The sequence below is a fragment of the Garra rufa genome, chromosome 12 (genome assembly GCF_049309525.1).
Source record: "Garra rufa chromosome 12, GarRuf1.0, whole genome shotgun sequence".
NCBI classification, from domain to species: Eukaryota; Metazoa; Chordata; class Actinopteri; order Cypriniformes; family Cyprinidae; genus Garra; species Garra rufa.
The window spans coordinates 47043226-47056756 of NC_133372.1; the positions used below are offsets into that span (position 1 = coordinate 47043226).

The 13531-nt window shown below is 37.1% G+C and overlaps 1 protein-coding gene across 1 annotated transcript; it reads right to left on the bottom strand.

Moving 5' to 3' along the window:
* Positions 1-2521: 2521 nt before the first annotated feature.
* On the bottom strand, positions 2522-10013 carry pck1 (phosphoenolpyruvate carboxykinase 1 (soluble)). The gene is made up of 9 exons (XM_073851289.1): positions 9948-10013; positions 8686-8970; positions 7182-7366; positions 6778-6981; positions 6514-6701; positions 5038-5200; positions 4724-4948; positions 4416-4643; positions 2522-3373 (listed from the first exon to the last, which is right to left on the bottom strand). Exons 2-9 carry the CDS (start codon positions 8907-8909, stop codon positions 2916-2918), a joined length of 1875 nt encoding a protein of 624 aa, XP_073707390.1. The 5' UTR covers positions 8910-8970; positions 9948-10013; the 3' UTR covers positions 2522-2915.
* Between the last annotated feature and the right edge of the window lie 3518 nt (positions 10014-13531).

Sequence of the window (13531 nt, forward strand, 5' to 3'; positions counted from 1 at the left end):
AGCATGCTCTGCTGCACACAGATAACGCTCAGCTTTGAAGTGTGTGTTTCTGCAGTTGAGAAACGCGTGAGCAGCTCGTCACATCACTCACACCAGCAAATATGACTGAACCGCTGAACATTATGCAAGTGTGTGACAAACGTCAGAATGACTGAACTTCAGTGTCACTGAACGTCAGCGGACGGACTCTCAGAGGTCAGGAACCTCATCTGGACTCAGTACTGTTGCTTTAAGATGAGCAGGGGTCCGAAGCCCAGTATGGAGCACATTACGTACGGAGTACATTATTTTTAAACATTCAAAATGATGAATCAGTTCAAAATATTTACGTGCAACATAACATGCATCTCATTTCCTTACTATTCCTCCACCTTTAACAAAACCAGTTTTTAGTTCATCTCCTTAATAGTTATCAATAATTATTATTTTTAAACAGACTCATGTTTCTTTCCTTTAAAACATTATTGGCGGTTTTATATTGAGTTTTGTCTGTATTTAAGTTTCTCAGAGTAACAAATGAATGATTTGAATGCATAATAAAAAATCTTGCAGTTACTCTCTGTAAAAAAGTTGTTTTCTGAGATGTCTAATAAATGTGGCATTTTATATTATGAATATTGTTGGGTCTTTGCTTTTGTTCCACTTCATCGATTTGGATAAAAGCGTCTGCTGAATGCATGTAAGTTTGAATATTAATTACAAAAATGTGCTGAAGAGCAAAGTTTCTGTCCATAAAAAGTTTGATAATGAAGTCTGATGAGCATTTTAGCTGAGCTGACTGCAAAAATAATACATGAAGGCCTGATTTCACAGACAGGATTTAGACTAAACCAGGATTAGGCCATAGGTTTTAGGACATTTAAGTAATTTTTTATAAACTGCCCTAGACAAAACATTACTGCTTTAGTGCATCTTGAGACAAAACAAAGGCATTGATATATTTTAGGATCAGTTTCTTTCAGTTTCAACAGCCCAGACTTACAATTTAGTCTGAGACTAGGCTTAAACCATTTCTGTGAAACCTGGTGACACTTTAGTCCACATTTACTGCCCATTCAACCGTTTTTTGCTGTTAGATGCTTTTGTCATGACTATTATGCATTGATGCCAGCACAATGGCAGTTCATTTTCAGTTTCTGCTTTAGTTCTTTATTTAATGTTATTTTGTAATGATCTGCACCTGCAGGATCTGTTCTGAATTAAAAAGTTTGACTGATATAAGTGGCCTGTGGGGGCGTGTCCTTCAGTCAGGGATGCTCTGATTGGTTGATGTTCTGGTAGTCCTCTGCTCTTCTTCTCTTATGTATTTATCAGAAATCATCCAGACAGGTTCATACACCACCTGCTGAATGGGAGAGTGTCATGTCACCGCTTCAGCGTTCTCTAACAAGGGCTGCCCAACCCTGTTCCTGGAGATCTGCCATCCTACAAAGTTCAGCTCCAACCCTGATCAAACACACCTGAACCAGCTGATTCATCTCTTAGGTAGCACCTGATAGTTACAGACAGCTGTGTAGGTAGATCTCCAGGAACATGGTTGGGCAGCCCTGATCTATAATATTCTGTTAATTATTTCTGTCTCCTCAATGCCTCATTAATGTTGTACTTATGTTAGTATGTTTATCATTTATTCATTAAACCTCCTAATATTCCAGAATCGGAGATCTTTCAGGTCAGACTCCAATAAAGATCATGAGAACGTCTAATGACTGATGAAGATCAGCTGCTTGTGTTTCTATCACTGCTTCTCCTGTGGTTTGCAGGTTTTCTGCAAAGATTATGAAGGTAAGGTTAAGACTTTTTATTACCAAGTAAAGAAAATTGTACTTTAAGCCTCACAAACACTAGATTATAAAAATATCTTAGAAATTATGTTCTTTCGTAGTTCGTCTTGTTTTCCGGTGCAAATGTCTAAAGATTCTTAAATCAAGATACGTTTACTTCAGAACCAAAATGACCTAAGAAGTCTAGTTTTCTGAGAAACTGAAGCATGTTTTTTATGATTACAACAAGCACAAATATCTGTCAGTGGAAAGGGAAACTAGTTTTTATTCCTCAGTGACAGATTTGTTCTTGTTTAAATCAGAAATGCACTTTATTCTAATCACTCTCTCAGAAAACAAGACGTAATATGTTCATTTGGCATCTTCAGTAAATGTATCTTGATGTAAGGATGTTTAGATATTTGATAAGACAGAAATACTAAGGAAGATATTCATTTTTAGCAGTTCATGCAACATTTATTGCCATGAATTTAGGACTTTCTGCTCTGATTTAAGATCTGTGTTGTTAAGACTCACAGGAACCATGGGCTTTTCAGTATTAAATAGAAAAATAGTTCAGTGATCATCAATAGTTTTATTTACATCATCTGCTGAACTGAATTTAGACTGAAATATTTGTAAACATTTTGTCATCAGTCTGTCAAAAGCTTATGGTTATTTCACACACAGCTGTAAGTAGTCGTATGTTAATGATGATCTGTAAAACTGTAAGTAGAGAAAAACACAAACACTGGATATACATTTAAATAACTTTATTAATATCTTGGAAGACATCAAATACAAGTCCTAGAAATACAAAAATAATTTAAAACATTTAGAAAAATGAAATAGTTCAGCTGTTCAAAGTTATTAAAGTCTCCAGCTGAATATAAATGGAAACACTGACTTTTTGCATCAATAATTTATAAGGTTAAATAACAAAGTCCTTTAATTTCCTTCCTTACTTCTTCAGCATCACAGATGTCATCAGATCTTCAGTCAGATGTTAATTTATAGGCTCAAATCAGCCTCTGATCACAAAAACAGCTTCAAAAACTCTTAAAATCTTTAAAATATCAGTTCTTCTGTCTGATAGATAGATTGAAACCCTAAACTCTCCACGCTGAGCTCATGCATGGTCTAAAGAGTTTCTCACAGCTGTCTGACTCTCTGCTCCAGCAGCTCCAGCTGTCTCTCCATCTCTTTGGGGAGGTCATCATTCACCTCACGCTGGAAGTACGCTCTGATGTCCTCCACCTCCTGTTTCCAGAAGTCTGCAGAGATGCTGAAGAGCTCGTTGAGGTCCAGGTCTGCCGGCAGGCCGTGGAGGTTCAGGGCTCCGGCGGAGGGAACGTACCCGACCGGGGTGGGCATGGCTCCGGCCTCACCACTGATCCTGCCGAACATCCACTCCAGCACACGGACGTTCTCGCCGTATCCGGGCCACAGGAAGCTGCCGGACGAGCTCTTGCGGAACCAGTTGACGTGGAAGATCTTGGGCAGTTTGGCCTCAGGCTTCTGCTCCATACTCAACCAGTGAGACAGATACTGACCGAAGTTATAGCCGAAGAACGGACGCATGGCGAACGGGTCGTGCATGATCGCTTTCCCTGAAAACAAACACAAACTGATTTAACATTTCAGCAGTGGCATTTATTTCCTCCAGCATGACAATACATAGGGCTGGACCACAAAACCAGTCATGAGGGTCCATTTTCTGAAATTGAGATTTATACATCATCTGAGAGCTGAATAAATAAGCTTTTCATTGATGCATGGTTCATTAGGACAATATTTGGCTGTGATACAACTATTGGAAAATCTGAGGGTGCAAAAAATTCTAAATATTGAGAAAATCACATTTAAAGTTGTGCAAATGAAGTTCTTAGTAATGCATATTACTAATCAGAACTTTATAAAATATCTTCATGGAACATGATATTTACTTAATATTCTACAGATTTTAGGCATTAAAGAAAAATTTATAATTTTGAGCCATACAATGTATTTTTGGATATTGTTATAAATGTTCCCTGTGCTACTTAAAACTGGGTTTGTGCTCCAGGATCACAATTTTGCTTAGAAGCTTCATACTGTTTGTCAATTATGAAGCAGCTCTATTACATCTGAATAACTCTATACTGTGGCAGTTATACAACAGTCAATTGATAACTATATCAAAATATGATGTGGCCCAGAACCAAAGAGAGCTTACAAACACTGTTTAAATGGAACATTTGTGATCCTGGACCACAAAACCAGTCATAAGGGTACTTTTTTTGAAATTGAGATTTATACATTAACTGAAAGCTGAGTAAATAAGCTTTCCATTGATGTATGGTTTGTTAGGACAATATTTGATACAATTATTTGAGAATCTGAGGGTGCAAAAAAATCTAAATATAGAGAAAATCACATTTAAAGTTGTCCAAATGATGTTCTTAGCAATGCATATTACTAGTGCATGCATTTTTATATATTTATAGTAGGAAATTAAAATCTTCATGGAACATGGTCTTAATATCCTAATGATTTTTGCTCATGATTTTGACCCATACAATGTATTTTTGGCTATTGCTACAAATATAATTTTGAAGCACAAAAGTATTTGAAAAAGGCTCTGTTGAATATGAGTCGGATCTATAATCTCACCTTTGTGTTCAGCGGCCGCTGTGGCTTCAGATCTCATCGCTGCTCCCACAAACACTCCGTGAGCCCAGCTGAAGGCCTCATAGACCAATGGGACGCCCTGCGGCCGTCGACCGCCGAAGATCACCGCCTCGATGGGGACTCCTTCAGGAGACTCCCACTGCGGGTCGATGATGGGACACTGAGCGGCCGGTGTGCAGAAGCGTGAGTTGGGATGAGCGCACGGTTCACCTGGAGGAGACACACGGGGAAGGTGAGAAGCGGGACGAGACCAGGATGAGATGTGAAGAAGCAATGAGATTGAGACCTACCGTCCTCTGGTGTCCACGGCCGGTTCTTCCAGGACGTCAGCGTCACGCCTTCCGGCAGATCCTCGTCCATGCCCTCCCAGTAGACGCCGCCGTCGCTGGTCTCGGCCACGTTGGTGAAGAGGGTGTTCTGGCGGACGGTGGTCATGGCGTTCGGGTTGGTCTTGGTGGAGGTTCCTGGCGCCACACCGAAGAAGCCGTTCTCTGGGTTGATGGCTCTGAGATTGCCTTCAAACACAACATCAGTGAATGAGTGAAAGCATCTCAGCAGTTAGAACTCATATGGTGCGAAGTGCTTAAGCATGGTTTATATGTACCTTCTTTGTCAAACTTCATCCAGGCGATGTCGTCTCCGACACACTCCACCTTCCAGCCTGGGAGCGAGGGGTTCATCATGGCCAGGTTGGTCTTTCCACAAGCGCTCGGGAACGCTGCCGCGAAATACTTCTTCTGTCCCGCCGGGTTAGTGATGCCCAGAATCTACAGAAACACACAGTTATGTTACTCATTTGGGATGAAAGAGTATCAAAAGGAGTATTACATGCGAGTGTGAGTCAATCTTCATTCATAAATCAGTTAATAATTCTCATGTTTTTTGTGTTCATTCATCTCCTGATTCTGTTTTGCATTCAATTTACATTTATGCATTTGGCAGATGCATCTGAAATGCATTCAAACTATATATTTTTTTTAAGGATGCACCAAATTTTTGGCCGAAAATGTCCTTTGGAACTGAATAACAATAATATATTGATATTTAATCATTATTATTGTATTTTCTGTCCAATTTTATTGTTATTTTCAGGAAAATTGGTTATTTTATTGGCTTGTTTTTTCTTTTTTTTGTATCATTTAAATAATTGAGTAAAATAATCTTACAAAATTACTATATTATTTTAAAAAATTGTACATAATTATTACAAAGCATTTTCAGTTTCAGTTTCAGCCCATCATTTTCATTTTGTTGCATCCCTAATTTTTTTTTTGCAAAAAATTTACTTCATATTATTTTTCTTTGCATGGTCCTGTTCACCTTATTTTGTTAATGTAATAGCAGGTGCATGCTTTTTTAACTTCTGCAAAGCTTTTCAGTTTTTTTTTTTTTTTGCATGCAAAAATCATGCAATGCTGCTTAACATTGCAAACTGGTATTTCCTTTATTATTTTGATTTATATTAGTATATTATTCTCATTTTATTTTATTTTAAAGTATTTAAATATTTATGTTTTTGGCTTTTGTTTTTTAAAAGTAGTATCATTCAAATTATTGAGTAAAATTTAAAAAATCTTACAACACTACTTTATAATATTTAATAAAATAAATAATTATTACAAAGCATTTTCCGTTTTGGTTTTCACCCAAGTGCATCCAGAATTTTTGTTTTCAGTTTCGGCCCAGTATATTAATTTTGGTGCATCCCTAATTTTTTAAAAACATTTTCAAAGAATTATTTTTGCAAAAAATAAATTCATATTATTATTTTGTTTTGCATGGTCCTATTCACTTTATTTTTTAATGTAATAGCAGGTGCATGCTTTTTTAACTTGCTTTCCAGTTTTTTGTTTTTTTTAGCTGTATGAAAAGCAAGCAATGCTGTTTAATATATTAAATATATTTAAATATATTTTTAAAAACCTATTTTTTTATTTGTATTTATGTGTATATTTATTTATTTTTAATGTATAAAATCCAGACTTGAGCTGGGTTACCGCTCCATCTGGATGTGATTAGTGATGTTCCGGATTGAGTTTAGTTCTAGTTGTCAGAATGACGCAGCGTGTTTCAGACTGACCAGCATGTGTTCGGCCAGCCAGCCCTCTTCTTTGGCAATGCGGGATGCGATACGGAGAGCGAAGCACTTCTTTCCCAGCAGGGAGTTTCCTCCGTATCCGCTGCCGAACGACACGATCTTCCTCTGGTCGGGGATGTGAGCGATGAGGGTGAGATCCGGGTTACACGGCCAGTTGTTCACCAGCGGCTCTAAACACAGAACATGAGCATCACTTTCTACTCTAAACACTGATGAGAACTCCTCAGGTGAACAATGAGCTCTTACTCTTGAGCGGCAGAGGACAGCCGACCGAATGCAGGCACTTCACAAACTCTCCGTTCCCCAATGCGTTCAGCACAGCTTTGCCCATACGGGTCATGATCCTCATACTGGCCACCACATACGGAGAGTCTGTCAGCTCCACACCGATCTTAGAGAGAGGAGAGCCCACTGGACCCATGCTGAACGGAATCACGTACATCACACGACCTGCACACACACACACACACACACACACACACACACACACACACACACACACACACACACACACTCACACACACACACACACACACACACACACACACACACACACACACACACACACACACACACACACACACACAGGGCTTTTAACATCATGTTATGGTACAGAATCACTGCAGGATGACAGTCTGTTAGCTCTCTACCTTTCATGCATCCTGGGAAGCGCAGGTTCATGGCTTTGTCCCATTCCTCTGGGGACATCCAGCGTCCGAGCTGACTGACGCCGCCGTCTCGTGGAGAGGGAACCGTGTCTCGCTTCTCCGGCGTCACAATCACCGTCTTACTCTCCACACGGGCCACATCCCGCGGATCTGTACGAGCCAACCAGCTGGAAACACCAGAGACTGGTTAATGCACAGATTTAACCCTCACACATATTCTGCTCACTCTATACTCATTTAAAATGACTTGCTCAACCTAAATATCAAACATTCACAAAATCTATAGACAAGGATATTTAAATCCTTTTTACTGATGCACAAGCTCCAGTGAAAGAGTGCAATGCCCTAGTAAAGTATTATCAGTAAATCACTATCTGACACTGGAGATAATGTATAATAAAGAGGTTCATTGCACCTAATAATACTTGAGCAATCATGTCTTGTGTTTTTATCAGCATAAGCAATGTCACATTTTCAAACGAGCTGCTTTTTTGAAGTAATAGATCAAACAGAGTTGCAAAAAAGGTCTGTAATTAGTTCAGTTTGATACATTCGCACAGTTCATTCATACACTGAATTATTTGCAACAGTACTTTTCCTACAGTCCAACAAATGTCTTCTATTGTTTGTCAATTATAAAGCAGCTCTATTACATCTGAATGACTCTATACTGTGCTGGTTATAAAGGCAATTATACAGTAGTCTATTGATAACTATATCAAAATATGATGTGGCCCGGTACCAAAGAGAGCTTACAAACACTGGTTAAATCAGAACATTTGTGGCCCTGGACCACAAAAGCAGTGGAATAAATAAGCTTTCCATCGATGTATGGTTTGTTAGGATAGGACAATATTTGACCAAGATACAACTATTTAAAAATGTGGATTCTGAGGGTGCAAAAAAATCAAACTGTTGAGAAAATCGCCTTTAAAGTTGTCCAAATTACGTTCTTAGCAATGCATATTACTAATCAAAAATTAAGTTTTGATATATTTACGGTAGGAAATTTACAAAATATCTTCATGGAACATGATCTTTACTTAATAGCCTAATGATTTTGGGCAAATCAATAATTTTGACAACATATTTTTGTCTATTGCTGCAAATATACCTGTGCTACTTAAGACTGGTTTTGTGCTCCAGGGTCACATTTTTATGTTTTTTTTTTTTTTTTGTTACACAAAGATGCTTTATCATACAAGCTTGTTTCTATATAAAAAGATAAAATACAAAAAAGCATCATGTAATTATTTATTTTTTTCTCAGAACTGAGCTTGTATCTTACAATTCTGACTTTATATCTCAAAACTGTGTGAGAAAAGTCAGAATTGTTAGATAAAAAGCATTTTTTTAATCGTGTGGTGGAAACGTGCTTCTACTTGATCCAGAGTAGAGCAACAGTGATCTTTACTCTTTTATATTCATCCAGCAGTGATTTCTGCTTCTGCTGTGTTGTGTGAATGAAGTGTGACAGTGATTTTACCAGTTGTTGTATTTGCTGAGTTTCTTGATAACTCCCTGTTCCTCCAGGAGGCGCAGGATGGAGCGGTTCTCCTCGTCGGAGCCGTCGCAGATGTGCAGGGCGTCCGGCTGACACAGGTTCACGCTGTTCTCGATGAACTCTCGCAGGGACGCGCTCAGAGACGCCAGATCTCCCTGCAGGACGCGAGTGCTGGGCTGGTTCTGAGACTGCAGCTGAGGAGGCATGGTGCTGATGGAGCGTTTACCGCGGTAGAGACACAGAGGAGTCCAGGGGCCACACGGGAGCCTACAGCAACAAGATCACAACGCAAGATCAACTTTGTGATGTAAAAACACTCCACTGCACAAAAATGCTTTTCTAGTTTAGATTTTTTGTCTTGTTTCCAGCCAAAATATCTACAAATTCTTAAATCAAGAAGGATTTTCTAGACAAGTAAAAATGATTGTCTTGTTTTCAGCAAAAACAGGTCAAAATTAAGTACATTTTTGCTTGAAACAAGTAAAATAATCTGCCAATGGGGTAAGAAAAATAATCTTGTTTTCTGTTTGAAATATTTTTTCTTACCCCATTGGCAGATTATTTTGCTTGTTCTAAGCAAAAACTCACTTCTTTTTGGCCTGTTGTTTTATTAAAACAAGAAAATAATTTTTACTTGTCTAGAAAATCCTTCTTGATTCAAGAATTTTTAGATATTTTGGCTGGAAACAAGACAAAAAATCTAAGATAGAAAAGCATTTTTGCAGTGTATGATGTACAAACACTCCACTGCAAAAAATGCTTTTCTTATTTAGATTTTTTGTCTTGTTTCCAGCCAAAATATCTACAAATCAAGAAGAATTTTCTGGACTAGTAAAAATTGTCTTGTTTTCAAAAAAAAAAAAAAAAAGTCAAAATTAAGTGTGTTTTTGCTTGAAACAAGGTAAATAATCCGCCAATGGGGTCAAAAAAATAATCTTGTTTTCTGTTTGAAATATTTTTTTCTTACCCCATTGGCAGATTATTTTGCTTGTTCTAAGCAAAACCTGACTTGAAAATAATTTTACTCATCTAGAAAATCCTTCTTGATTTAAGAATTGTCTGATATTTTGGTTAGAATCAAGACAAAAAGTCTAAGAAAAGCATTTTTTGCAGTGCACATGTGGATATTAAATGACCACTCTGTTAAAATATGAATTATAAATATTAAATTCAATACAGCAAAATATTAACATTTATAACCACTATATTATTCATAAGCAGACAAAACACAAGACAAGTTTTACCTTTAGTGTAATAGGAGTGAGTAGATTCAGCAGCTCTTCATCAGTCAGTGAGGATGAGGAGGGTCATCAGTGTTCTGCTCATTGACTGGACACTTTGTCTTATTTATACAAGACAGAGCTCAGGAGGAGGGAACAAATACACACACACACACACACACACACACACACACACACACACACACACACACACACACACACGAGTGAATGATTAATTCTCAGAACACGCATCGTAACTCCAGTTAATCATTGAATCATTTCACTGTCCTTTTCACTGGAAATACTCGATCGGACCGAACCTAACTCGACCTCTGACCCGCTGCGGTGTGATGCAACAGTTGAACCTAAAGCATCACACGGTGACGTCATGCGCCGCTGCGGCTCCGGCGCTGATTGGTCGATGAGCTGGAGGCTCGACTCTGGCCAAAAGTGTGCTGGACTCTTACTCAGCACTAACTATAGTTCATTAAAGGTTTGGGACAGAGTAGGTTAAGACGAAAAACACTGTTACATTTGCTTTTGACTATCACATTGTTACATTTGGTATCTTTATGGCACACAAAGAAATTCAATTTCTGTGCAATAATATGTTAAATGTAGCAAAGTTTTATATACACAAATGTAGATTTGTTAAAGTTTCCCCTTGTTTTACAGCATTTACAAATGATTTTAGAATTACATTTCAATCCATAAAACATTTAAAAACAAAAAGTGGCTTAAAACTCTCTAAACTTCTGTCATGGATTGACCCCTTTCCACAATTGAATTACTTTGTGTTACAGTATTATTTTAACTTGGGTGTCATGTCTGTCATTTCTGTTTCCAAATGAGTGTTCAGATCATTTTCCTTATCAGAAGAACATTTCAACCCTTCAGATAAAGTGAACTGATTCTGTGTATTCTGGACTCTATGTGAAACAGTCTTATACAAGAAATTACAAATAAATACATTTCCAGTTAAGTTATTAAAAAAAATACTATTGGCGTCCAGTTTTTTAAACATTTTAAAAGCATTTTTTCTTGGTTGTGCAAACGTTAAAAGGGGGATGTTTCATTATAACATTTTGCAAACATTATAGGACGTTACTTTTGAATTTCTGGAACATTTGTAACATTTTTTGTAAATGTTAGATGAACATTCAACTTAAATGTTTCAAAAACTTCCATAAACGATGTATGAATAAGGTTTTTGTGCAAATGTTATTATGATGAACCGAAAAACTTTGAACAAACGTTCTATGAAAGTTACTGGAAAAACTTTGGTCAAAAGCTGGATAAATAAGATTTCCATTGATGTATGGTTTGTTAGGACAGGACAATATTTGAAAATCTGGAATTTGAGAGTGCAAAAAATTGAAATACTAAGAAGTTAGGAAATGTACAAACTATCTTAATGAAACCTTTACTGATCTTTACTTAATATCCTAATGATTTTTGGCATAATTTTGTCCATTGCTACAAATATGCAAAAAAAAAAAAAATCAATTTGGCCTTTATTCTGCACATGAAAAACAAGAATGTTCTGCAGGTGTATGTGGAGGAATGAGACGAGGTGTGACCTGTCAGAAGATGAAAACAAACAAAGTAGTACATGACAAGAAGAATACGTGACATGCTTATCTGAAGACTTGTTTTGGTTAAAGCCCATCTAATGCTCAACCTCAAGTCACAAAGAGCTCAAAAACACAAAAGATAATGACCGGATGGCTTTAACGACAGCCTTTTTCAACAACATATGATAAGCTGCCATAAATACAGTCAATGAACAGCTGTGAGTTATTTAACACCGCCGCAGGCCGGTTTGTGCCTTCACTTGTCAATCAAATTCTCTTACAGATTCATGTGAGATGTAGAATATTCTTTATTCAATTGTAAAGAAATAATGTTTTTTGAGGAAAACATTTCAGGATTTCTCTCCATATAGTGGACTTCTATGGTGCCCGCGAGTTTGAACTTCCAAAATGCAGCTTAAAAGGACTCTTAATGATTCCAGCCGATGAAGAAGAGGCTTATCAAGCAAATCAAACAGTTGTTTTCTAAATACATTTACAATTTATTTAGACTTTTTAATCTCTACACGTACACACAGAGCTAGACAAGATGAGCATTCAAGGTTAAAAAGTATATCAATTGTAATTTTTTTTAGAAAATGACTGATCGTTTCGCTAGATAAGACTCTTCCTTCCTCATCTGGGATCGTTTAGAGTCCTTTGAAGCTGCATTTAAACTGCATTTTGGAAGTTCAAACTCAGGGCACCATAGAAGTCCACTATATGGAGAGAAATCCTCAAATGTTTTCCTCAAAAAACTATTTCCTTACGACTGGAGAAAGAAAGACATGAATATCTTGGATGACAAGGGGGTGAGTACATTATCTGAACATTTTTGTGCTGGAAGTGAACTACTCCTTTAAGATTTCAGATTTTTCAGAACAGCTCATGTGAATACAGTGAAATAAAATCTACTGTAGGGCAGATGTTCATATTTTGTGTGTTAGTTTTTTTTTTCAAGTAACGCATTACTTTTTAATTGACAAGAAAATATCTGAGTTACTTTTTCCCCCATTTATTGATGAAAAGCTCTCCTGTCCTCATGTTGAGAGAAATTGTGAGTAAGATGTTATTTTAGTTCTAGAATAAATGTGAACATGCATTAATTCATCTCACTCACTAAAAACAAAGTGTTCTTCAAAATGAATAAAAACACTGAAATTCAATGCAAACCTGCAATAATTAAATATGTTAAATAATACAAATATCCTTTATGCATTTAATCCCATTTTATTAACCGATGTCTTTGCTGCCGACCTTCGATGATCCAATTCATCCATACTAATAAGCAGAAATGACTCAAGATAATCTAACATTTGTTTTCCTTTTTTTATTGCTGAAGAGTTGACATTTGTTCTTCTGCGGTCTACTGTACAGACGGAGATTTACTTTTCTCTAAACCTGAGGCTTTTGCTGTGAAAAGGCTTTTACATTTGACAAAAATACAACTTTTTATATTAAAAACAAACAAGCAAACCCTGCCCAGATTTAAAAAGTAACGCAAAAGTAACAAAACGCATGACTTTCCATAAAAAGCTAAACTAAGAAACGTAATGAGCTACTTTTGAAGAGAGTAACTCAATATTGTAATGCGTTACTTTTAAAAGTAACTTTCCCCAACACTGGCCTACCTATAATGATATAATGTTGGTTTCATTAAGAGGTTTTCAGTGCTGACTGTGTATTGCACCGATGGCACAGGAAGACAAGATAAAGCACTGTAACACTCATGAATGATGAGCTCTTTGAACAAATTCACTGATAACCTTCTGAGATCTGCAGATGTTTGTCAAGTTGAAGCTGTAATGCTCTTTGAACTCCTCTCTGTTCGTCTGATGGGTTTGTCATGTAGACATGAAGTGACTGATGTGATGAAAGTACAATACAAGAACAATAAGAGCGAATGTGACATGATGTTCCATGAGGACACAGGACACTGAACATGTTTATGTGACACACAATCTATTGAATAAGTGAAATTCAGCGTAAGCATCTTCTTAGAAAGGTCAACATGGTGCAGAATTTGTTTTGGTATCT